The 26,931-nt window shown below is 46.1% G+C and overlaps 1 protein-coding gene and 1 long non-coding RNA gene across 10 annotated transcripts; both read left to right on the plus strand.

The window, feature by feature from the left end:
- Nucleotides 1-1,132: 1,132 nt before the first annotated feature.
- Nucleotides 1,133-2,469, plus strand: LOC118472177 (uncharacterized). The gene is made up of 3 exons (XR_004850118.1): nt 1,133-1,188; nt 1,399-1,478; nt 1,577-2,469. It is a non-coding gene; the product is annotated as an uncharacterized lncRNA (long non-coding RNA).
- Nucleotides 2,470-2,919: 450 nt separating this feature from the next.
- Nucleotides 2,920-5,555, plus strand: LOC100193441 (uncharacterized). Of its 9 annotated transcripts, none has more exons than XM_035959384.1 (3): nt 2,980-3,284; nt 3,368-3,517; nt 4,489-5,555. In XM_035959384.1, exon 3 carries the CDS (start codon nt 4,585-4,587, stop codon nt 5,155-5,157), a length of 573 nt encoding a protein of 190 aa, XP_035815277.1. In that variant the 5' UTR covers nt 2,980-3,284; nt 3,368-3,517; nt 4,489-4,584; the 3' UTR covers nt 5,158-5,555. The 9 variants fall into 9 exon arrangements, with proteins under 9 accessions (XP_008647394.1, XP_008647390.1, XP_008647388.1 ...); XM_008649170.4 differs by having other exon boundaries at nt 3,368-3,499; nt 4,510-5,555; XM_008649172.4 differs by lacking the exon at nt 3,368-3,517 and having other exon boundaries at nt 2,920-3,284; nt 4,549-5,555.
- Nucleotides 5,556-26,931: the final 21,376 nt, after the last annotated feature.

A 26,931-nucleotide genomic window follows, 5' to 3' on the forward strand; every position in this document is an offset into this window, starting at 1 on the left:
CAAGACTCACGGCAGAATGCGGCACTCCGGTGGAAAATTCGTTGGTGCTGGACGCCCCCAACCCGATGTAGATGCCACGGAAACAATCTCCGAGCCGAGGCGAAGCTCCCCAACCAACTCGTTCCGAGTGGCACACTAATCTCGGTGAAGTTCCACACTTGCCCACACTCAGCAGCAATGGCGGCGACAATTTCTCTATGAAGAGTTGACCTACGAACGCAGGGAAGGGGGGTGTTTGGCTTGACTATATAGACGTGGGGAGGACGCGCGCGTGTGATCCACAGCCGTGCAACAACACAGCGCGTGCTGCGCGGAGTCCGTGGGGCAGACGGGCGCGAGGAAGACGGAGGCCTGACGGCTGGGCCCCACATCCAGCCAGCAAGGAAGCTGCGGAGCGCGCACGGGTGCTCGGTTGTTAGTGGCTGCCAGTGGGTCCGCGCCCGTCAGCGACATCGCGCGCAGTGGAATAGGGAGTGTGGGCTGTGCGGATGGCATCCACTGATGGGCCAGATACGTGGGATTGGGCCCAATATGCCATTCCCTTTTCTTTTATCCTTTTTATTTTCTGTTTTTGTTTTCCTTTTTTTATTTCCAAATCTAAAACTTGAATTCAGATTTCTCCACAAGATTTGTGCTCAAGTTAATCATTCAATTTGAATATATCAATGTGGGGTCCATTTATTTATTTATGGATTTATTTTGGTGTCTCATAATATTTATTTCTTCTTTTCTATTTAAACCCCAAATTCAAATCTAGGGTTTAATCTAAATCTTCTACTCATTATAATATATATATATATATTATCCATGTTACTATTGTTTTAAATGCACAAACAAACAAAAATCCAATGTGATGCAATAGTTTATTTGTGTCTTATTAAGGTTTTACTTTTTTTACATGAGTAGTCACATGTGATGATAAATAGAGATGCACACACATATATAAAGGGAAACAATTGCTCCTTTTATTCTTCCTTACAATTTGGGTATTACAACCTAACACCTTGGAATCGTGTATACTGATAGATTTGCATGTTCTTATCATGTAGCATTGCAAGTAACTAACATGACCATCTTACAATTCACTCCCATGTTTGTCCGTTGGATTGATATTCAGATGCTGCTGCTTTGTTTTCAAGACTCGGTTCAGCTGCTGATAAGTGCAATGCCATCAATAGCCAATGCAAGGTAATCTTTTTTTCTAACTAATAACTGAAATTGCTTATATATTATTCAAAAACTACATGTGTATTAATGAATTGATCATTTTAAAAATTAGCGCATTATATTTGTATCTTTCAGCTTTATCTGTGATCATGTCTTGAAAACAAAATTGCTTAGTCATTTATGTCTTGAACACAAAACTTGTCTGATTCAAAATTTGTTTCTGGCATTCAGGCCTATCTCAGTGCGATCATCATCTATCTTTACACACATGATTTTCAGCAAGCTCAAAAATGCTACAATGACTGCTTAGAGTAAGTTGTACATTGGTGGATTTTGTATAACAATATTTGTGCCATGTGCTATTTTGCCCCCATCAAACCATGAAGAGTAAAGTAAAGTCGTTTAATAGGGTTCAAGCCTTCCTCAATAGCGACCAGAATCGATGTGCAATGAAGCTATTGTCTGCTTATGAGGAAGATGATGCTAAAGAAATCAAACGCATTGCTCAATCAAGTGCCTTCAATCACCTTGACCATGTGGCAAAATCTCAGGTTGGAGAAAAAATCATGGTTAAAGTAGTGTTCATTTCAATCTCCATGTTGTCTGCGTAAGTGTACAACATTTCTGGTATCCACCCCATCCTCATCACACGCAAGTTCATACGTCCCTAATTACATAAATACTATTTTTTGAATGTCAGCTTCAATTTAAATGCAGAGAATGATAGGTCGAAGTAATATCTTTGTGATAATCTGGTTCCAGTTAATGAATTTGTAAGATCTCATATTTGTAGTTTCTAAAAGTTTTGTTCAGCAATCTCTGGTCCTTGCATGAAAAGTGAATTAGCATCAAGTTTTGATCAGTTTTGTGTTTCTCTTACAATGTTTGGAATTGTGATTCTAAAATATAGAGCTTGGGCCCTTGGCAAATAATAGTTTGGTAAGTGCGCAGTCTACAACTTAGCCTTATACTTCTGATTTTGTTTGCATATTGTTTCCGAAATGGGAAAAGAAAGGCCAAAGGTTATCTAATGCAGCAGCCTTATACGAGTCATTCAAAGCTTAGGAAGAAGACTCCAGGAGCAGCTTTAAGAAACAAGAAAGAAATTATCAGTGTCGTGTGCCAGTCATCAGACAACTTTTTTGACCGCCAACTCCAAGCGATCTGACAGATTATTGTATAATTGCGCCGTTGGAATTGTGTCTATGGTCTGTAGCCTGTTCGGCGTGACTCAAAATATAAACCTTTGGATATACATGCAACAGTCTTCAAGCTGTTATGTAGTAGTTCAATTGTTTTGTTCATTATGGCTTATCAAAACAAGATCTAAATTTTATCTGTTATTAAACTTCAGAACATGTGTATATATAGTTGTTTTGGCTAAACATTATCACCATGATTTTATTATACTTCTTTATACTGCTGAGATTGTGCATTTTGCCCGAATTTCAGATAAAACTTCTTGTAGATAACTGTTCTAATCTTGTGAGGATGCTAATATTTATATTTAACATTGTCATTATTTTTAATTTGATGAAAGTGCGTTCTATTTTTATGTTTGCAAGGTATGTAAACATTTCCTTTAGTGATATTAACAAAAATATAGAATAACAATTAGTGTTTTTGTATATCAATACATTTTTATCATATCAATTTCATAGTAACGCACAGACCTATACCTAGTAAATATATATGTTAGCTGGCTCTCTCGTAAGGTTATGATATAAATGGAGCGGATCTGCCCCGCGGGCCGCTGGGGCATGGCCGGGTCGTGGCCCATATAGCGGTATTTGGTTTGGGCCAGGATATTCACATTCGCGTTTGGGGAGCTGGCGAGACCGTGAGGGCGAGGCTGCGCCTGCGCGCGAGCGAGCGGTGGCCGAGGGGCTGTGCGGCGGCGGGCAGCCGGCTGGGGCACTCGCGTAGGTGCATGTAGTACTCGCGCAGCGGCTCAGGCACGCACGGGGCTTGCTTTGGCGGTGCTGCTGCTAGGCGCTCGACGCCGGCGGCTCGTCACCTCGGCGGTGCGCTGGTGCTGGCGTGCTGCTGCTAGGCGCTAGCAGGGGCGCGAGGGTGCTGTGTTGCTGCTCGGCGCCTTAGAGATTGAAGTGACTCAGGTGAGGAACAGAGGATTAAGGTGAGGACTTTGTTTTGTATTGTACATTTGACACATTATGTTTTGTATCGTGTATATTTGTAGTTTTGCCATATTGAAATCGGCCCGGGGCGCTATTAAATCCTAGATCGGCCATAGGGCTTCTTACGCCGTTGTTGATGCTAAGGCGATGCTCTATGGCCAGTGGCTAGGCGAGGCCTGTTGCATCTTGCTCGTGTAAGCAAGCTGTTTGATGTAATACCTCAACGCATCTTCCTATTTGAACTGCATTCAGTTTCTTGCGTACCTGATGCCAGAGTTCATCAAGGGAACTTTGATGATCTTATCTTGCTTGCTAGTTTCATAGCACAAATGGATTTTCAGGCTTTAGATTCCTGCCAGTTTACATGCTCAAATTATTGTACTAAAGGCTGTAGCCATTTTGCTGTGCTCTTGTATTAGCACAATTATCCTTAAAAGATTGTTTTCTCTCCTCCCCCCTCAATCCTGCATTGTTTTGGTAACATGGTGCTACTCCGTTCACAGGTCAGACTAGCTAACATCAGAATGCCTCCTCCTGACCTCCTCCATCTCATCCACCTTCAGCTGCTCTATTTCTGCATTGTTGACGTGAGAGTTGGTCGACAGACTCTGATGCATTTGCCTTGCTATCATTATAGTTGTAGGTATGCAATGCAGACCTGTGGCGGGTCACATATAAAGAAGCAATGTTTTCCTCAATCCAAATATTTTTAGTTCATGTATTCTAAAACATGCCTTAAAATTCGGTACAACTGTTCATAATGGAAGCTGATACTCAGATACACAAGGGTGCTCCCCCCGATTTACTAATAACATAGAAAATACATGTAGTTCTTTCTGCGTCTGACAAGCACAGCTAAAGTTACATATAAACTAGGGACACATCTAATGCTTGGATGGAATTTCTGAGAAGATAGCATGAATCCGAGATATTCATATAGCAGCCAAAGTAACTTTTGAGGACAAATGTGCTTTCTTCCCAAAGGTGAACTTAGCAGTCAGAGCAGCAGCCTGTGGGCTGTTCCAAGGCCATGCATCGTTCAAGCAAGCAGATCATTAGCTAGTTTTGCTGTCATTTTACAGTTTTCGGTTGGCATTATTTTCTTCTCTATTTTATCAGCAGCTTCATCCTGACCTGGGTGCAAAGGGTTTAGTCGCTGGCATACTCACTGATGACATTTTAGTTGCTCCTTTGTTGTCGACAGATTAATTCAGCACGGTGCCCCCTACTAACTTGCTATCAGATCCAAGTCGCTGCAGAAGGGAGCAAACAAAGGGAGATGAAGCTCAGAGTCGTGTGCAGGAAGCTGTATGACTATGTGCGGTATGACCTCAAGGAGATAGCCTTCCCGTCGTCACTGCCGGACCCTCCTCACATCAAGAAGCGGCCCAAGCTCTCATGGCATGAACGCTGGTGCATCCTCAAGGAGGCCACCCGGCTGTACGGCGCGTCATGGGTCCGGGACATCGGCCCTGAGCTGAGGCCCAACGACTACAAGAAGGCAGCCGAGGACGTGGAGGAGCAGTCGTCCAATGGCAGCCACCCCAGCTCTGGTAGTGACAGGAAGGGGAAGGCGAGCAGCGAGCCAACTGTGCTGGAGGACCTCGCTGTCGCCGCTAGGGGTGGCGCAGAGACGCTGAAGCCTGCCCTGCGGCGGATTTACATGGCCCGCGCGTCCACGTACACCGACGCGATGAAGAATTTCGTGGAGACGTACCAGGAGGGGCTCAAGGACCAGCTGCAGGAGAAGGCTCATGGCGGAGAAGGTGGTGGTGGTGGTGGTCGTTATCATCATCAGGAGCAGAAGGAACATGGCAATGAGGATGAGGCATCAAAGCCACCTCCGCCATGACATCATGGTTGTGTTCTGCCAGTGATGGCATCAAGTAGTACTTATTTCAGTTCATCCACCCAAAGTAGAACAAGATGGTTTTGGCTAGCACTGTAGAGTGCAGACCCTGTTGGCACTGCAGTAGGAGTGCTTGAGAAGGATCACCAATTTTGCCCGGTTTATATTTCTACCAAATCTCAATCCGGGTCCTGCCGAACTACTTTACTTGTAAACTTTGGCTGGTGTTGCCTATAATGATGTGTGATCCTCGTTACTCTCCAGCCTGTTCCTACTTGCTGATTGCAATGTGTTTTGCTTGCGCTTCTCTCTCTTTTATCTGTCTTTTGTGTATGTCTTCTTTGCAATCTGTCTACATTGACTTATTGGTCAACTATGAAAAATATGTATGTGCTGGCGTTTTTGTTGTATAATCTGGTACCATGATGTGGATTGTAGTTATGCAATGTGCCTGCTGTCCAGCTGTGTCAATATGGTTAACCTTAGTCCTGCAACTTACATTGTTAGGACTTGTTTAGAAGCAAGAGAATTGGAGGGGATTGAGGGTTAGAATCCTGTTTCTATTTAATTTTGAATAGGAAGGGGATTAGGGGCTAGAATTGTAGCAGAACCGTCTAGATTATTGCAGCTTAAGTGTCGAGTCACGCCTTGTAGGCAGCAACACACTTAAATCGGAATAATCTGTCAGTCCCTCCTATCTAGTCTGATAAAGCCACTTACCAAGGATCGAATACCACTAACTCACTCGAAGGTGAGGCACAGAGAAATACAATAAAGCATAATATCGTAAATTAAGGAAGTATCAGTAGTGATTACATTATCGGAGTTTCAGAAACAGTAACCATAATTTTTAATGCAGCGGAAATAACTAACGGAGAAAATCGAGTAACATGGCGAAGCCTGGCCACACTACTCCTGGTCGTCTCCTGCGGAAGCAGCAACCCACTCGACTTACCCGGTGTGATGAGTCTACTCCTCTACCTCTTGACCATGAAGTTGTTTGGCTGAGTGGTTTGGTCTGCCAAAAGCACTAGCTGAGTCTAAAACAAGTTGTAGCTTTTCAAGTTCTAGAATAATAATTTTAGACTAGATGAGCACCTAACTATCCATACATGGTATCAAACATTATGTCAATCAACATCTTTTGCTAGTATCCTCATTTCCACTTATTACTCAATGTAGTACAATGGATCAAGCAGTCTCATTAGCTACGAGAAACAGACGATTCGAATCGATTTTTAACCTTGCAAGTTAAACCTAAACACACGACATCTAGGGGCACTCCGTCCCCACACATATGAGCCATCCCCATCGATTTCCCGGCAACAGAACAGGGCTCACGACCTTACTGTACAATGCTCTATTGACCCCGGCCGCCGCCGTGCAATATCCACATTTGTACCCACCATAATCCGGCATAGGAGACTCCGTCTCAGGTCCAATGAGGAGTAAAGTCTGTGGGCAGGTTCAATCAAGTACTAGGCTTATCGGTTACCATATTTCCCCACATGTATTTAGTACGTTCAAACGCTTGACACAGGTATCCGCACGTTAATCCTTATTCCAATTTCGTCTTGTAGACAATGCATCCCCATGGATCCGTGTCCATAGACCATCATCATTCCGTTATCAAAATAGATACAACCGATTCCTGACCTCGCGTGAGTGCTAAAAAAATCACTCGACTTCTACCGAGATCCTGATTTAGCATAGCAGCTACTCAACCTAGCATACTAGTATCCATCTCAAAAGGAATCCTAAGTTCATGCAACTAGGGTTTCAAGCAATTCCCACACTTAAGTGCACGGTACAAGCCTACAAATATTAAGTGCAGTAAAATAGCATATATAACGGTTATGCATATAACTGGTGCTTGCCTGGAATTCAACACTGGTTAGTGTTTGCTAGAGGGTACTCGCTTGGCGAACATCTCCTATCTTGGTGCGTGTTCAATCCATCCATCTTTAAGTTGTCGACCGACTTTGCCTTGTGGTCGGCTCCACTTTACGTCCTTCATTTCGTAGATCAACATCTCCCGGTCCTAAATGAGATGCAGGATGTATATGTATGAATATGATGAAAAATAGCACAAGACAAAGGCACATGGTACCGAATTAAACATTAAATTGTAAGACACCGTAAACAACCACACACTAGCATTATCTATCTACACGTCATCGAGCGCACAACACCACTGGAAGGACGACGATTACTACCTATAATTAACCAACGCAAACACAACATCACACATACAAGCATTTACCACATTCACTTTAATCATTTATTAGTTACTCTATTATTAAACTATTTAGGCACACGTACATTCACCGTGACTTCTAAACGTCATACAGACAAACTTAGTTTAATAGGGAGTAATCACTTAATCGGGTTCTACCAACATTCTCAATATTCTAATGCAAGCACACACCCAAGAGAACACGTAGAAGGTGTTAGCCTAATCACAATGCCTTTTATACTAGTCTAATGAGGTTGGTTATTTAGTAATATTAGATTAGTATCACAAGTATTAGAAATGGTAACATATCGTTAATTGTGTTTCTTGTCCATATAACGACACTTGCTAAATTAACATTGATTGAAGCTAATTACTTACTAGACGTCAACAATTTAATTTACTACTGCACTAGTTACTTGTATATTTCCAATTATATAATCTACTAATATAGGGATCATGAGATAACACTATCAATCATACTTAAGCAAGACAAGGGAGTAGAGCAATCAACCACAATCAACAAGATTAGCACAGCAGCACAACAATTACTTGTTTCAGTCGTAACTCACAAGATATTCATCCAAAAATAGTGAACAGATACTTTTTGGAAAGCTTAAGAAACGCTCTACAACTTTGGTATTGTCATCTCAAGGTGATTAGACACTTAACAAGGTTAAATAGTGATAAACGACAGCTTTGTTCAGATTTGGACAGATTCAGACTTGCGACTTCTGAAAGCTCTCGTGTGGGTTTTGGTGGTTTGGATGACAACCCAATTAAAGGACTAACAAGTGTGCTAAGTGTTGAACAGGTGCTTAATGCAAAGCAAACAGGGTTCAACACAAGTGACCATGTGTGATGGTCTAAAGACTGGATTATGTATAGATAATGGACATCACAAGTAAGATGGACATTGCTTAAGTGAGACTCGGTGTGCATAACTCAGAGACAACCGATCAAGCCAAGGATGGAGGCAAGAACAGCTTCGAGGTACCGAGTGCACGGGAGAAGGTCAAGGAGACCAGAAACCCAAAGCCAGGGGTGAAGAAGAAGACTTGCAAAGTCAAGGTTGATCGAGTTAAGAGTTATGGTGCATCAAGGATCACTACATAAGGACATGACTTACAACCAATGAGGTAACATCTATAGTTATGTGGTGTAAGTCATAAGGCTCAAGATCAAGCTTGAGAAATGAACAAGGGAGTTGGAGCTCAGATATGTCAATCTAGATCAAGTCAAGTTGACTCGATGGTTTAGAGTCCAACATTGACCTCAAACATACCAAGTGTTAAAGAGATGCAAATAAAGAGTAAAGGTAAGCTCTAGATGCTTGGTCAATTATTTTATATGCTAAACATTCTTGTCTCAGTGCCAGGGACTCAACTAAGTGAAGTCCAAAAGAATCAAAAGAAGCCAAAGAAAGAAAGGAAGAAAAGGTGCTGATCTGTGCAGCACCGGACGGTCCGGAGCTACTCACCAGACAGTCTGGAGCTACTCACCGGATAGATCTTAGCAAATGGAGGAAGGGGTTGAAATAGACTCCAAGCCCAGGTGTGGCTAACTCCAACGAGGACTAGGCAAGCATTTCAGGCTTGGCCGAACCTCGGGATAAATCCCTGTGTCTGTGTGCTCTGCTCTGTGTTGTGTGCTGTTTCTCTGTCTTATTTGTTGTGTATACTTGCACTTCTATATTTATATGTGGTTCAAGCTGTCTTTGAAGTGCAGGGTATTTTAAGACATGAACTTCTGTTCTGCTGAAATCTACTCGAAGGATCTTTCATTCCACTGTGATCCAGCCTTTGAGTAGGGTAAGAATTTCCAGTTTTAAAAGTGATAATTATTATTCGCTTATTCACCCCCCTCTAGGCGACATCTAGATCCTGTTCCCGGGTATAGGGAACTTTCAATTGGTATCAGAGCCAAGTTTCTCCAATGTGGGCTTAGCCGTCCGGAGATGACGATGTCGTCACAAGTGGTAACTCTAGAACTTCTTCTAGGCGATGGTTCTAATTATAAATCTTGGTCTATTTCTATTAATAATGCTTTCATGCATATTGATCCTGATTTGAGATAGATCTTTAGTAGAAGTATTTTTCCCTCTGATATTAGTAAAAATCCTTCTAATGCTGAACTAAGATGTCTATCTCTCAATCACCATGCCTGCAACATCTTAGTTGACTCTCTTTCTAGAGGTGCTTACTTTGCCATCATGAGTAGTGATAGTAATTTATTTGTTGATGCTCATGATCTATGGACTAAAATTAAGTTGAAATTTTTTAAGTCCATATGCACTGCTTCTGCTCCCTCTATTGCTGGTGGTACTAACTTGTCCAAGGGAGAAGAACAAGAACGATGGACACCAAGCGATGGATCCTCCTCACCGACAAGTTCGTCGTCCACTAGTTATAAATGTCTTATTGCTAACAATGATAGTGGAGGCGAAAGCAATGATGAGGAGGAATATGAGGATGATAGCGAGGATGAGTCTTCATCACCACAAGGTACATTTTCCTGTATTGCTTCCACTGATAATAATGACAGGGAAAATGAGACCTACGATGTGGAAGAAGAGGAGATACGCCGGTTCTACACCCATCTCAACAAAGAAGACAAAGCGCTCTTGGTTAAGCTGTTGAGGAGGAACAAGGAACAAGGCGAGACGCTTCTCAGGCTAGAGGAAACTCTCATCAAAACCAACGACAGCCTAGAGAAGATGACCAAAGAACATGAGGAGCTAAAGTGCTCTCATGACAATTTGGTCCAACGGTATGAATCTGTGTTATTTGAGCAAAGAAATAATCATGATGTATTATCTGATGTTGCTCAACTTAAAACTGAGAATTCTATGCTTAGAAGTCAAGTAGAAATGATGAATTTAGAAAAAACTTCATCTAGGTGAAAAGTATGATATGTTGTCGCATTCTCATAGTGAATTAGTTGATGACCATATCATGCTCGATATTGCTCATGAGGTAGTAACTACTAGTTTAAACTTATGTGAATCTCGTTCTGGCACAAGTGATCAATTAGTTAAAGTATTATCATGTGCTGACCTCCACTGCCCCAAGAAAGGCCAATCTTTGATTGAGAAACAGGTTGTAGGGTCAAAAAGAAAATTGCTTAGGAACAAGAAACAAAGACAATTGAGGAGTAGACGCCATGCTCGACTTTCTCAAGATATTTACAAACATGTGGTGAATAAGCTTGAGGAAGGAGGAACCGCAGCAAGGGTCAAACTCCGCGAGAAAGAAGCTCCCAAGACAATCAACATGAACAAAGAAAAAGGTAAAGATTCAATTAGTCATGTTGTTTGCACTGATCATCTCTCTATGTTATCCAAGAGCAAAAAGAGAAGAGGAAAAGGAGGTGCTTCAAGTGCAATGAGCTAGGCCACCTCATTGCGTCTTGTCCATACAAAGACAAGGATGAAGGGATGAGGAGATGTTTTGGATGCAATGACAAGGACCATATGATCACTGCATGTCTGCTCATGAAGAATCAAACATGTGCACCCTCCAGGATGACCCTCACTAAGAAAAAGGACAAACAACAAGCGTCATGTCAGGTTGAGCAACACTTCAGCTACATGTGTGGTGAGCATGGTCATCTACCTAAGGTATGTAAGAAGGGTAAGGTTTCTAAGCAAGTAAATTTATATCAATGTTATTCGCTTAGGAGACCAAAATCATACACTTGTGCTAGATCAGTAATGAGATCACCTAGAACTAGCACAACTGCTATTTGGGTACCAAAGGCTCTTTTAGATGAACGTTATGGATCCATCCCGAGATGGGTATCAAACTGTGCCAACTAGACCATGAAGGTGCCTCGAGATGGACTGGAGACCCTGGGAGAGCTTAAGATGGTTAATTCAAACTCTATGCTTAAGCTGTCAATTTTATTGTCTATTTATTGACCCAAGGTTGAATTATTGTGCAATACTAATCCCTTGTTCATCTTGAGTTAAATAAGTTGTAGAGGTCCTTAATCATTATTGGTGAATCAAGCAAAAGGCTTTGATGAGAATCTGCAACTTGCTCTCCAAAGGACGGTACCCGTGTATCTTAAGTGCATTATTTCCATTCAGTATTACTTTTAAGTTGAATTGTCGTGCTATACCTATCCTTGGAGTAGTTATGCTTTTGAGATTGCCTGTGTTGAATATCCTTCAATTAATGATCCATGATTTCCAAGATCATAATCATGCTTGCTCAATCGTGACCGTGTGCTTTATAGGTTATATCTCTTGAATCATTCAATGGGTAGTTTTTCATTTGCTATATCTACCATGATTAACTCTCTTGGTGTATGCGGATAAACCTGTATATTTTTAAATCCATGTTGTGTCTCTAATGCACCCTCTCGAGCTATGAGGTGCATGAGCAAAAGGAGCCCTAAATTGGTAACAACAGGTGCTCTCACTCCACACTACCTAAAAGAATGAATCTCATGGCATTTAGGTAAAAGGCAAAGGTATGGAGAATGGAACTATGCAAATTTCATTGAATATCTTGAAGTTCCGTTGATTGTGATCATAGCTATGTTCTTGCCTTTCAATTGGTAGTATCTTGACTTAGGTGCTTTATGCTTTAAAATGTTGTTTCCTTTGATGTACCTAAGAAAATACTTCTTAATCATGGTGTGCTTAGACATTGTGCTTTATATGCATGATCTTGTTGTTTTTCAATTGGTATATGTGTTGCAATGATCATCATGTGTGAAGTGTGCCTAGGTTGCTTTTAAAATGTTATATATATTGAGGCATGCATTGCTTCTACTAGTCATAAGTTGTATTATGTCATCTATTCAATTGGTATCTTTTTGTGTTGCAATTGATATATTATGCCTAGACCAAGGTATGATGTGATCCCCTCTAGTTCAAAGGACGCTAGAATGTGCAAGGTGCAAGTCATTCAAATACTTGATGCACAACTTTAGGGGGAGCACACATAACTTGTGTCTTTTGAGACTAACTGTTTCTTGAGTGATCCTATATAGTCTCAAGGTGGAAAAGGGAAGATGAGCAAGAAATGGAGCAATCAGGACTTGGGTACCTCCACAAGTCGAGTAATTGGTATCTAAAGTTGTGAGTAATTGCGTATTTAAAGATTGCTCGTGCTCTATAATAGTTGGTGATCCTAGATGCTTATCTTTAAATTTCATGGAGCTATGACAGCGATGATCTTTCAATTGGTAGCCTTGGTAGTGTTCTTCAATTGGTATCTTTTGGTAATCACTAGAATAGAAGCTTCATCTTGTGCCACAATACTATAACTTGTTCTAAGTTTGGTGTCTTAGCAACAAGAAAAGGTCAGGATAAAGGATCAGACACAAGTGTGAAGGAGCTCCCTAGAGATAAAACTTTCAAGATGGAAATCTTAAATTGATGACAAAAGCAACTCCGCCTACTGTCGGTGTTTTGGGTCCGACCGCACACCCAGGGTTGCCCCTCAAGGTGTTTTTAGGAGTAGGACGGTGTCGCAAACAGTAGCTAAATGGTTCGTGCCGGATGCACGAGGAGCAATGGACAGTGTTTACAGGTTCGGGCCGCTTTGAGATGCATAACACCCTACATCCTGGTGAGTATGCTTTATGTGGTAGATTACAAGGAGGTTCTCTAGTATTGGAAACATAGAGAGCCGGGGTTGGTGGCTAAGTAATGAGATCGATCTGAAGGGGTGCCCCCTAGGCCTTATATATTCGACCATGGGGCAATACATGCAGATATGATAACGATGTGCACCTAAGAGATAGTGAACTGATCGAGTCTATCTTACTATAATTCGGCCGACTTATCCTCGCCTGGTTCCATCGTACGGGGCTCCAGCGCAGGAAAGTCGGGTCTTTGTTGTGGTTGCTTGCTCAACGTTATTGGGGCCATCCAGGCTCGCGCCGATCCGGCCTTACATCGATCTGCTTCGCTGGTCGTTCTTCCCCAGGCCCACGAAGGGATGACCTTACGATTTATTGGTCCCTTGGGCCTTTCGTGAGGTCTTTTATCCTTCTAGTGGACCCGGGGGATATCTGTCCCCTACAAGCCCCCGATCTTTGGGTTGATTTTGAGATAATCGGCCCAAAGATCCTAGGTCCAGCTTGCGGTCTTCATTTTATGATAAGGGATGCTTTCCGGGTAGTTTGGTAAAAACAATTTCTCACTATCTCCTTCTGCTTGAAAACTGGCGTTCTGTTTCAAACTCGCGCTTTGGAGGTCAGCATTTCGTATTTGTAGGATCCTGAACTTCATTGGGTGCACCGGAGGTGCACCCAATGGGTGTAGCCCCCGAGCTTCGAGTGGATTTTTTGAAAATAATCCACTCGAAGGTCCTCATCAAAAATCATCTTATTTTCCGCTTGCACTTTGTTGGAGGTCAGCCTTGCTTTTGATCTTGCCATATGCTTTAGAAGTTAGCATTGTCTTGACTTGAAATGGCGATTCATGGGATGCACCGGAGGTGCACCCAATGGGTGTAGCCCCCGAGCTTCGAGTGGATTTTTGAAAATAATCCACTCGAAGGTCTTCATTTCGTGTCCTTTTGCTGAGAGTCATCTTTTCCTTTTTTTTCTTTCGAATGCCTTAGAGGTCAGCATTATGTCATCGATATTATGCTTTAGAGGTCAGCATTATGTCATCGATATTATGCTTTGGAGGTCAGCATGTATTTTGTCTTTGGAGCCGAGTTCGTGATCTGCCCATATCTTGCTAGGTGGTGCAATTTATTTGATCTGCAACTGATTGGACATTCGATGGACGTCCCCTGGCTAGTCTTCATGTCGCTTCTGTCAGTCAGACTTTATACTTCACCGGCTATATTTGGCTTTCCTTTGATCCTTACTGATATCTCATTTTTGTCTTGAGGTATTCATTGTATGCCCTGCACGGACGTGATAGTTTTTTAAAAATATACTGATAATTCCTGGGCGTCCCCCCCAATGGGTGTGGGCAAGGGACGGCTTGGTACGCTGAGTGTTTTAGTCGGCTGCTTCTGAGTAGTAATGTGATGTGACGGCGGGTGTAATCATATCGCCCGTGCAGTTGACTGGAGTCCCAATGGGTGTTGCGTTGCATGAAATGGCGTCAGCCGCCTGACGTATCTTCAGACGGGTTGAAGCGTATATTGAATATTTTGCGACTGTTCGGCGACCGTGGTAGGAGGCGAGCGGTTGCCTTCTTCTTATATAAATAGTGCCTTTGCCTCTCCGGTTTCTTCACACCTCTTTGCTGTTCTCCACTGCTTGCTTTCTTCTTCTCCCTTCGTTTCCACCATGGGCAAGAGTAACAAACGCAAGCGCGAGCCGACTCCTTCGTCAGAGGACTTCGGCGATTCGGAGTACTCGGAGGAGGAGTTCTCCTCCGAGTCCGAGGGGTCTCCGGCTCCCGTCTCTCCCCCGGTGTCGTCTGACGATTCAGACGACTCCCAGGGGATTGCCACGGAGGTCTGGACTTACATCTGGGCCGTCGAGCGCTCTGGGCTCGCGGGCTCGGATGAGTCGGAGTACTCCTCGGACGAGGAGGACTCTTCGGACTCGTCCGAGGAGGGCGGTGGCGGCGATGGCGGAGACGACGGCGACGGTGGGGGCGATGATGACGACGGCGATGATGACGGTGACGACGGCAGCGGGGGCGGCAACGGCGGCAACAAAGGCGGCGGCAGGGGCAGCAACGGCGGCGGCAGCGGCAAAGGCAGCAACAAGGCCAGTGGCTAGATGCCACTGATTTTTAGATGTTAGTATAGATTAGAAGTAGTGTAGTGAAATAATGTAGTAGTAGTTAGTAGTGTAGAGTAGTAGAATGTAGTGTAGTAGTAGTAGAATGTAGTGTAGTAGTAGCAATAGGGAAGTATCAACTCATAATGAGTTGATTTGTAAGTTCTGAAACTTCCCTTAATGAAAAATGGTTTCGTCTCCTCTGTGTTGATTATTTTGCTTCATAGTAGTTGATGATTGTCGCGATATTTATTGTCCATGATGTTCTCTGTCTGCTATGCTTGTGTCGTAGCTTGGAGTTTTCAAGTCATTCCTCCGTTTGCTTTGTCTGTGAAGTCCATCCCTCTGGAGTAGTAGTTGAGTCATTCGGGCGTCATATCGTCGCTTTTACGGTGATGACCGAGTTATTATTGTCAACATTTACGCCTTTGAAGTGGCATCCAAGTGATGACAAAGCCACATCAGCGTTGGAAAGACTGATGACCACGTCGGCGCTTTTAGAGGTAACAACCAAGTGGCTTATGACGACGTCGGCGTTTTAGAGTTAACTGCCGAGTGACTGGAGACGACGCTGGCGTTTTAGAGATAACTGCCGAGTGACTGAAGACGACGCCGACGTTTTAGAGATAACTGCCGAGTGACTGAAGACGACGTCGGCGTTTTAGCGATAACTACCGAGTGACTGAAGACGACGTCGGCGTTTTAGAGATAACTGCCGAGTGACTGAAGACGACGTCAGCCACTTTGAAGGTAATAGCCGAGTGATGATGTGGCGCACCGGTGCTTTTAGAAGTAACCGCCGGGTGATGACATGGCACGCCGGTGTTTTAGAAGTAACCGCCGGGTGATGACTGGGCGCTTTTTGGAAACGGTATCTGCCCCAGGAAGATCCCATATGCATTGCGCTTTCAGTCGCCTCTGCTTTTCGTGCCCTAGTTCTTGCTTTCCTGCCTCCAGATCCTCTCTGTCCTTTTGAAATTCGGCTCCTGTTCTGTTCACCGGTGGAATTGAGATGGCGCCCAAGCGAAAGGCCTCGAGTTCATCTGCTGCGGTGATTCCCCCTATCGACCCCAACAGCCAGTTGCCTTTCGCAGGTAACCACATGTCTGTCGTTTCTGAGCCCGACCTTCTCCACCTCATGTCCATCGGGGTTCTTCCTTCGAAGGAGCTCTGTTCTTGGCGGATTTACCACGAGGTCACTGTCCCAACAGAGGATACCCACGAATCCATGATTTATGTTCCTTTTCTTCTCCGCGGTCTCGCTCTTCCTATTTCTCCCTTTTTCCGCGGTCTCCTTGATTTCTATCGCCTTAACTTGACCCATCTGAATCCCAATTCCATTCTGCAAATTTCCATTTATGTTCATTTATGTGAGGCTTTTCTTGGCGTCCTGCCACATTTTGGACTGTGGAAGTACTTGTATCACTGTCGCCCTGGGATGGCCGGGGGGCAGCATCAGCTAGTGGGGATGCGAGTTTAGAGATGCGCCGTGGGAGGAAGACTGACTACCTTGAAATCCCGCTCAAGGACAGTATCAAAGGATGGCGCTTGGAATGGTTTATTGTTGAGAACCACAGAAAATCTCTCCCCCCACGGTCAGGGAGACAGCCGGATGTTCGTACTCCAAGTTGGACCGAGTCTCCTACAGACCAGGAGGTGGCTGAGGCAGGGGCTTTGCTGGCTGAGGTTGGACTACTGAAGGAGAGGGGTTTGACTGCAGAGGCTGTGGTTGCTGATTTTGTTTTCAAGAACATCCAGCCGTTGAAGGATAGGGCATACCCAGCCTACTTGTACAGAGGTTTAGCTGACTCAACCCGGGTCACCAATAGAAGAATTCCCGCTGTAGACTTGGTAAACCGGCTTGAAATGATACTTAGAGGCAAGGTGTCCAATGTTGGTGCCCCTATCGCATACTCGGCCTGGAACCTGCCTCCTTCCAAGGCTTTTACCCATTTTGTGTCGAATCCTCCTGTTGCTGACGGCGGTTTGGGCCTTAGAGTACGACCCTCTGTAGAAGAAGTTAGTGCTTTGGTTGCTTCGATTAGAGAAATTCCCGATGATGAACGGCAAGTCCACTTTGAGGTGCCTTTGGATCCTAATGATGCAGAAATAAGTGCTATGCTTGATATGCTGGCTGAAGACTCTTCTGATGCTGCTCCTGCTGGGACATTGGCGGTGGTGCCTCTCCCGGAAGCTGGTACAACCTTGGATGTTCAGAAGCCTGTCAGTGTTCGCTCGAAACGCCCTTGCCGAGCCAATCAACCTGATTCTCCTGCTGATGAGCAGAAAAAGAAAAGGAGACGTTTTCGGCGAGTATGTAGTTTGGATCGGGAAGTTGGTCCATCGGTTATTGCCGCTGAGGAAGTGCCTGTGCCTAAATTTACCGACGCTGATCCCAATGGGTGTGATCCATCAGTCGCTGAACCCAATGGGCGTGCTCCATCTGTCGCTGATCCCAATGGGGGTCCTGTCTGTGTTGCTGACGAAATCGTGGGGGAGGAAGAAGATGAGGTCCCTTTGACTCGGAAAAATAGTCGGCAATATATTGCCAGTGGGGAAAGTAGTGGGGTTCCTTCTCCTGCTCTGTCAGCCCTCATCGGTCTACAGGAATTATCTCTGGCGAACTTTGATCAGACTCTAGAAGATATGGTTCCAGAGGACCTGTTATCAGAGCCAGCGGATGGTGACGTGATGGATGTTTGTGCTGATGTGTTCAACGCTGGGTTGGGGTCATCCCGGGCAGCGTCCCGCGCCTCATCGACCTTAGAGCGCGGTCTTGAGGGCCAGGAAACTGACTTTGATCGTCTTGCTTTCATGGAAGTAACTGAGGGGCCTTCAGCCTTAGAGGCGGCTACCGCAAAGAACTTGACCCTCAGGGATGGTGTTGACGCTTACCCAGCCCCCGAGGGTGTTGCCGGGGATGATTCGGCTCGGGTGGGAAGCATAAGTCATGACCCAGCCCCCGAGGGTGTTGCCGGAGACGATCCGGCTCAAGTGGGCAGCGTGAGCTATGACCTAGCCCCCGAGGGTGTCCGAGCGGGGTCTCCCTCTTGTACTTCCATGGATGTTCACGTCGGATCTCCTCCACACTCTGGTGGCATGGTGGTGGCCCAAGTTTCTGGTCAGGGAGTCGCTTTAGAGGCCAGCGTTCCTGACGACCAAGCTTTGGGCTCTGCTGATGACACTGAATTGGTTCCCGCTGGTTCATTGCAAGTTGCTCCGGATGGTGACCCTATGCCAAGCCATCAATTGATTTCTCACGATCTGGGAGTCCCCTCATTCTTCTCCAACCTCCAGGTACTATGCCATATTCTAGTTTGACTTTTACACCTGACGAATTGCTGTCTTTGCACTCATTTGCTCTCGTTATTAGGCATTAGTGGACGAGATGGCTAGTCAGCTGAAATTACAGGGTGCTTCTGTTCCGGAAAGAGCTTCGTCACTGGCCCGTTGGAACCCGGTGCTGCTTCAACAGCGTGTCTCTGACTTAGAGGCGACGAATGCTGGTTGGTGCTTTTGTGCTTCCCTTCGTCTACCTTGTTAAACTGCTTCTCAATTTGACTTTTTCACTTGATTGTTTCTCGCTAGATATGGCTCGACAGTTTCCTGTTTTTGAAGAGAAACATTCTCAAAGTCAGGCTGAGCTGGTCCGGCGATGCTCTGATTTTGAGGAAAGGTATTCCCAAAGCCAGACTGAGCTGGCCCAGGTCTCTGCTGCTCTGAATGATGCTAATATGCTGAATTCTACTCTTCGCGCTCAGCTTGATTCAGAAAAGGTGATTTATGAATCTGCGCCTTGTGTTGCTGTGTTCTTATTGCTTGCTTGATGTTTGAAGAAGCTGATTCTTCTTTGCAGGAAGAAAAATGTGCCCTTGTTGCCTCTCGTGACAATCTTGACAGGCTATATCGTGACTCTAGCAACTCGTTGACCATCCTGGAAAGGAGTCATCGCTTCACCATGGAGGAGTTAGACAATCTTCGCTGTAAGCTGCAGGAATCCACGGATGACGTGATCCATCTCAGGCAGTTGATATCGGCTAAGGATGCTGCTATCAAGGAACTGCGCGCTTCCAAGAAGTCCATCGCCCAGGAGCTGGAGACCGCTCAGCTGGCCGTCAAAGTTGCTGAAGAAACTTCCGTTACTCTGAGGGCCCAACGCGACAGGGCTATGCATAAAGCCATTCGCGCGGGGCGGATCTTGATGAGGAGACCCGGCGTGATTGTTCTTGACGATATAAGGGCTGATGTGAACGCTGCTCCTGATTCCTCAAGTCGCCCTTCTTCGTCGGTTGCTCCTGAGAAAAGTGTTGCAAAATAGAGAAACATTGCGTGCTTTGAGCATGCAGTTATCGTTCCCGGCTATTTGTTAGAGGACACCAACTCGACATTTGAATACTACTGTTACTCTCCTACTGTTTTAGAATTCAACAGTACATAGATTTGCAGGAGTAAAATGCTGTATGATGATTTTGAAATTTCTTCATGGGATATAGAGATCACCCCTATATGAGTAACCGTAAGCATGTGGAATCGCCTTATGTTGTTGCTGATTTAGATCGATTGATCCGTTAGCAGGGCATAGTGGTCACCCCGAGTTAAGTAAGCGTGAGCATGTTGCACCGTCTTAAGTCGTTGTCGACTTAAGCCGATTGCTCCATTAGCAGGGCATAGTGGTCACCCCGAGTTAAGTAAGCGTGAGCATGTTGCACCGTCTTAAGTTGTTGCCGACTTAAGCCGATTGCTCCATTAGAATGGCATAGTGGTCACCCCGAGTTAAGTAAGAATGTAGGTCGATCATGAACAAACTGAGTATTCTTGAAATCTTGTTTATTGATGACGTATTTCCCATTTTACAGAGTACATTGTCGTCCCAGTAGCTTTTGAAATACAGCTAGGGATAAAATTTCTTGAGGTGTTCTATATTCCAGGAGTTCCCAATTTCTGTGCCGTCCATCTGAGTGAGACGGTATGATCCCGGCCGAGTGACTTCTGCTACTATGAATGGTCCTTCCCATAGGGGTGACAACTTGTGCCGTCCCTCCCCCGTTAGAATTCGGCGGAGGACGAGGTCTCCCACTGCAAAGGATCGTCGTCGCACGGCCTTGTCGTGATAGCGTCTCAGAGTCTGCTGGTATCGTGCCGATTGAATTACCGTGTTTCGATCTCTTTCTACATGATGAAATTCCAAACCTTCGAATTTATCTTCTAGTTTCCGGACGGCGGTGCAGTACTTTCCCAGTGAATCGCTCGAACAGTCCCATTCTTTGTTTATCTGGCTTATGACTACCAAGGAATCTCCGTATACCATCAGTCTCTTGACGCCCAGTGATATAGCAATGCTTAGTCCTTGAATCAGAGCTTCATATTCGACTGCATTGTTGGAGGCTGGAAATAGCAACTGGAGGGCATATTTGAGGTGCTCGCCTCCAGGTGCGGTAAAGAGAATTCCCGCGCCTGCTCCCTGTAGTTTCAGCGAGCCATCGAAATACATTTGCCATACTTCCGCTATTTCTGGGTTGTCTGGTACTTGTTGTTCAGTCCACTCTGATACGAAGTCAACCAACGCTTGAGTTTTGATGGCAGTGCGAGGTCGAAATTCGATGTCATGAGATCCCAGTTCACAGGCCCACTTGGCTATTCGGCTGATGGCTTCCTTGTTGTGAAGAATATCCCCTATCGGAAAACCAGTGACTACTATGACTTTGTGGTCGTCAAAGTAGTGACGTAGCTTGCGGGCAGTTAGAAGTACTGCATATAATAGCTTCTGAACTTGAGGATACTTTTTCTTTGAGGAACCCAGAACTTCACTGATGAAATAAACAGGATGTTACACTGGGTAGGCATGCCCTTCTTCTGTTCACTCGACTACCAACGCGGTGCTTACCATGTGAGTCGTGCAAGAGATATATAGCAGCAGATCTTCAGCCGATTGAGTCGACGTGGCTCACCGTGGTGGCTTCAGCACTGGTGGTGTTGTCAAGAATTTTTTTAGCGCATCCAGGGCTTCCTGTGCTTCTGAAGTCCACTGAAAATTATCCACTTTCTTGAGTAGCTGGTAAAATGGCAAGCCTTTTTCTCCCAGCCTGGATATGAATCTGCTCAGGCCTGCCATACATCCGGTGAGTCTCTGAACCTTTTTTTGTGATCATGGTGCTTCCATTTTCATGATAGCTTCAATCTTATCCGGGTTAGCTTCAATTCCCCGGTGACTGACAATAAATCCAAGTAGCTTTCCTGCCGGCACCCCAAAGACACATTTTTCGGGATTAAGCTTCCATCGATATCGCCGTAGACTATTGAAAACCAGCTGTAAATCCTCGATGAAATTTTCCGAGTTCTCCGTTTTGATTACCACATCATCTACATAGGCTTCCACACGCTTGCCCCAGTGATCGGCTAAGCATGTTTGAATGGCTCTCTGATAAGTCGCTCCAGCGTTTTTGAGGCCGAACGACATGGAGGTATAGCAGAAAGCACCGAACGGAGTGATGAACGCTGTTTTTTCCTCGTCTTCTTTTGCCAGGCTAATCTGATGATATCCAGAGTAGCAATCCAGGAAAGATAGCACAGAACATCCAGCGGTGGAATCTACCACATGATCTATCCTAGGAAGCCCGAAGGGATCCTTTGGATAGTGTTTGTTGAGATCCGTATAGTCGACGCACATGCGCCAATCCACTTTATTCTTTTTGAGTACAAGAACTGGGTTGGCTAACCACTCGAGATGTAACACCTCTCTGATAAACCCAGCCGCGACCAAGCGGGCCAGCTCAGCGCGAATGACCTCTCTCTTGTCAGGCGTGAAGCGACGTAGTTTTTGCCGAATCGGCCTCGCCTGGGGATAGACATTCAGTTTGTGCTCGACCAGTTCTCTCGGGACTCCCGGCATATCCGCAGGTTGCCATGCGAATACATCTCGGTTATCTTGCAGAAACTGGACGAGCGCGCCTTCCTATTTGTTATCCAGGCTGGATCTGATGATGGCAGTCTTGCGTTCATCAGTGAACCCCAGGTTGATCCTTTTGGTTTCTTCAGTCAGCCGCATAGAGGTCACGGCTTGAGCTTCATTTGCAGGTACTGCAAGGTCTTCCTCAGGCTTAGAGTTTGCCTGTGCTGAAGAAGTTGCCGACGGTTTGGCGGTGAGGGCCGCCTGGATGGCCACACGGAAACACTCTGCGGCGCCTTGGAAGTCAGCGCGCACAATTATGATTCCTTGCGGTCCTGGCATCTTCAGTATCATGTACGTGTAATGCAGAATGGCTATGAATTTTGCCAATCCCGGCCTCCCGATGATGGCGTTGTACCCGCAGTCGAAGTTCACCACTTCGAACCTCAGGAACTCGGTTCTGTAGTTCTCCGGAGTTCCGAAGGTGACAGGCATGTAGATGTGGCCCAGCGGGTATTCCCCTTCAGTCGGCACGATGCCGAAGAAAGGAGTGTCTGACTCGTGGAGCTCTTTGAGGTGAACCCCCAAGCCTTGGAGTGTCCGAGGGAAGGTGACGTTGATGCTGCTCCCCCCGTCAACTAATACCTTCTTCACCCTGTTCTCTCGGATCACCGGATCGACGAGGAGCGGGTATTTGCCTGGGTGGTCGAAGTTGAGCCACTGATCGGCCCGAGTGAAGGTGATCGGGTGCTCTGACCATCGGTACGGAGCGGGAGGACCGGTGGTCACCACCAATATTTGGCGATCGTTGAGCTTTTGTTGTCTTCTGCTCTCCTGAGATCCGTGTCCGCCGAAGATGATGTTGACTTCCCCATTAATGCGCGGGAAGGCTCCACCTCTTCCCTCCTCCTGCTGCTGGGGTTGTAGTGGTTCCCCTGGTCCTCCCCGCGACGGAGGAGGAGGTAGAGGTTGGAAGGGTCAGCCGTGCCCGACGGAGTGCTTGAAGTCTCTGCAGTTCCGAAGGGTGTCGCGCATGTCCTTGTGGTACGAGCACGTAGTGTCGAGGATATTGTCCAGTGTACGTTCGCCTCCGCGAGGTCCTCCTCGGGCGCGAGAGGCAGGTGGTCCGACGGCATGCACTTCTTCACGAGGCCTCTTCTCTCAGCGTTTGTCGGGTTGCTGGTTCGTGTCGTGTCGTGGCACCGTCGGTGCAGGTTTCGTTCCCCCGATGAGGTCCTGAGCTCGCTCGTCGGCGGTGATGTAGAGGTCGGCTTCCCGGAATAGCTGCTCGGAGGTAGTCGACGCCTTCTGCAATATGGCTCGGACGAAGGCCGAGTCGTTGGACCCTCTGTAGAAGTCTTCGATCACGGCCGCCTCCGTGACCTCGGGGATACGATTTCTCATGGTCTGGAACCTTTTGAGGTACGACCGGAGAGTTTCGTCTCCCCGACGCTTGATGGATTTGAGGTCCCATGGTTGCGCTGGTTTGTCGGAGAGGGACTGAAAGTTAGCGGTGAAGCGTCGACTGAAGTCGCTCCAGTCGTCGATGCAGTGTCGAGGTAGGTGTCGCAGCCATTGTAGCGCGTCTTGTCCGAGGACGATGGGTAAGTATGCGGTCATCACGTCCTCGGACGCTCCGGCAGCTCGAGCAGCGGTGGTGTAGACGGCCAGCCAGCCTCCTGGATCCTGCTTAGGTTCATATTTGTCGACATTTGATACCTTGAAGTTAGGGGGCCATTGAATGGCCCTAAGGCGTGGAGTAAGGGCAGACACTCCACACGTGTCTTCTTGTCGACGGGGATGATGTCTGTCCCGGGGAGGGGAGTAGTTGTCGTGGTCCCTCGACCGTCCCCGGGTAGTACCGCCAGTCGAGGTCGTTGCCGACTCAGTTCTGGTGGCATGACTCCGAGTTGGGACGCCGTGATCCCTGTCGTACTCCTCCCGGCGGCGGATCTCGTTCTCATGTCGTCGTTCACGTGAAGCATTGATGGAGCTTCACGCGTCCCGGCGGCTGTTGATGGCGTGTCGTAGGTCGTTCGGCGGGTGAGCGAGAGGTAGAAGATGGTTGGCTGCTTGAGTGAACAGTCGTCGATAGCCCTCGGCGTCGGGAGTTCGAGGGAGTCCATCAGCTATCCGAGCTAGTACCCCTCCGACTTCACTCGGCGTGTTCATGGCTCGGGCGAAGTCGGGATTTAGGTTGCGCCCGAAGAGTGGATTTTCCCGACGTTGCCTTGCCTCTTGCTCGGCTTGTTCCTGAGCTCACCGGCGATCACGCCGTCGGGAGTTCCTTTGTTCTCTGAAGACGCGTTCCTTCGGAGTTTCTCCTATCTCTGAGGTCTCGTCTCGCGAGACAGGCTGCTCTGGATTCCGTTCTCCGGCTTCGTGATGCCGCCGGATATTTCGGCGCCGGTTTCTCCGTCGACGGGATTCCCGCTGAGGTGGTTCTTCTCCAGGCGCGGTCGGTTCGTCGTCGGAGACGGGGGGTGACTCCACTCTTCCGATGAAAAGAACGTCGGGGTAGAATGGTGTGGCTGTCGTGGCAGTCTTTTTTCCGTTCTCCTTCAAGGGCAGAGGCACGGAAAGAACAACTTGCTTCCTCCCGGTTTTGTTCGTTTCTTTCTTCCTTGCGATTTGTGTCCATTCTTTCGTCGGGGAAGTAGACAGCGGAGTTCTCCGGGTCAGCGGGCCCTCGACCCTTGGCTTGCTGAAGGTGATCTCTTTTCGGAGCGCTGGAGGTTGCGCTTTTTCCTTCCTTACTCCGATATTCTCGGAGTTTGTTGGAGGAGACTTCTTCTTTGGCGGATCTGCGATGCAATGTAGAATTCCTTCTTCGTCCGCCACGGATGAGATTGTTCCAAAGCAGAACATAGATCCGGGGCGGAGGGTGATCTTGCGGTGGAAGGTGACGGCCATTGAGCTAGCTTAGATCGGCGATACACCCCCTACCTGGCGCGCCAGCTGTCGGTGTTTTGGGTCCGACCGCACACCCGGGGTTGCCCCTCAAGGTGTTTTTAGGAGTAGGACGGTGTCGCCGACTGTAGCTAAATGGTTCGTGCCGGATGCACGAGGAGCAATGGACAGTGTTTATAGGTTCGGGCCGCTTTGAGATGCGTAACACCCTACGTCCTGGTGAGTATGCTTTATGTGGTAGATTACAAGGAGGTTCTCTAGTATTGGAAACGTAGAGAGCCGGGGTTGGTGGCTAAGTAATGAGATCGATCTGAAGGGGTGCCCCCTAGGCCTTATATATTCGACCGTGGGGCAATACATGCAGATATGATAACGATGTGCACCTAAGAGATAGTGAACTGATCGAATCTATCTTACTATAATTCGGCCGACTTATCCTCGCCTGGTTCCATCGTACGGGGCTCCAGCGCAGGAAAGTCGGGTCTCTGTTGTGGTTGCTTGCTCAACGTTATTGGGGCCATCCAGGCTCGCGCCGATCCGGCCTTACATCGATCTGCTTCGCTGGTCGTTCTTCCCCAGGCCCACGAAGGGATGACCTTACGATTTATTGGTCCCTTGGGCCTTTCGTGAGGTCTTTTATCCTTCCAGTGGACCCGAGGGATATCTGTCCCCCACACCTACTTAGATGGAAAGTACACCATAACAATGGTAAAGGTACAAAAGGAGGTATTGACCTTTTGCGTATTTGTATCTTAATTTTCCTCCAGTGCCTGTGTTGCATATGTTTAATGTGTATGGGGGAGTAATGTTAGTGTGTTGCATTTTACCTGCTTAATACCCTACTGTCCCTTGACATCATCCTATGTTCTTGCTTGAATATGGTTTTGGTGTTTGATGTCAAAGGGGGAGAATTTGTGCATTAAAGCTTACCTCGACCTGAGAGGAAAGCTTATCTTAAGTGTGAAGAGGGTGAAGATTATTTTTTTGTGTGCTAAAGGACTCAAAGGGGTTTCCTTGAGTTCCTTTGATCTTAAGGAAGAATGTGTTAGTTTTGTTGATAATACTGATCATATGCTTCTTGTTGTATTATATGGTGATAATACATAATTAGTGCTTCCGATGATATGAATCAATTGGTATCTATTGTGTTTGTCCTATAATAGATATCCATTTGGTTCTGGTGCTTTAAATTGGTATCTTAATGGTGAATAGTGGTAGGTTGATATTCTTGTGGTATATCCATTTAATTGGTGTTTAACTCTGATTCTGTGCATTTGTGTGTTATACGCATCACAGTTTAATTCTTGACACAATGCATCCCAAGGGTGCTAAGGTGTAGTTATGCTTCGAATTAGCCTAGTATGTGCAATTTGGCATTTAAGGCCAAAGTTAAGATTTTGATGTAAGCACATATTTAGGGGGAGCATTCTATAAACTTAGAATTCAAAATTTGTGCTTTAAATCTTATTATTGTGTAAGCTTTAATTGTGTTGCCATCAATCACCAAAAAGGGGGAGATTGAAAGCTCTCGTGTGGGTTTTGGTGGTTTGGATGACAACCCAATTAAAGGACTAACAAGTGTGCTAAGTGTTGAATAGGTGCTTAATGCAAAGCAAACAGGGTTCAACACAAGTGACCAAGTGTGATGGTCCAAAGACTGGATTATGTATAGATAATGGACATCACAAGTAAGATGGACATTGCTTAAGTGAGACTCAGTGTGCGTAACTCAGAGACAACCGATCAAGCCAAGGATGGAGGCAAGAAGAGCTTCGAGGTACCGAGTGCACGGGAGAAGGTCAAGGAGACCAGGAACCCAAAGCCAGGGGTGAAGAAGAAGACTTGCAAAGTCAAGGTTGATCGAGTTAAGAGTTATGGTGCATCAAGGATCACTACATAAGGACATGACTTACAACCAATGAGGTAATATCAACAGTTATGTGGTGTAAGTCATAAGGCTCAAGATCAAGCTCGAGAAATGAACAAGGGAGTTGGAGCTCAGATATGGCAATCTAGATCAAGTCAAGTTGACTTGATGGTA

Source organism: Zea mays, chromosome 6 (assembly GCF_902167145.1).
Source record: "Zea mays cultivar B73 chromosome 6, Zm-B73-REFERENCE-NAM-5.0, whole genome shotgun sequence".
Classification (NCBI taxonomy): domain Eukaryota; kingdom Viridiplantae; phylum Streptophyta; class Magnoliopsida; order Poales; family Poaceae; genus Zea; species Zea mays.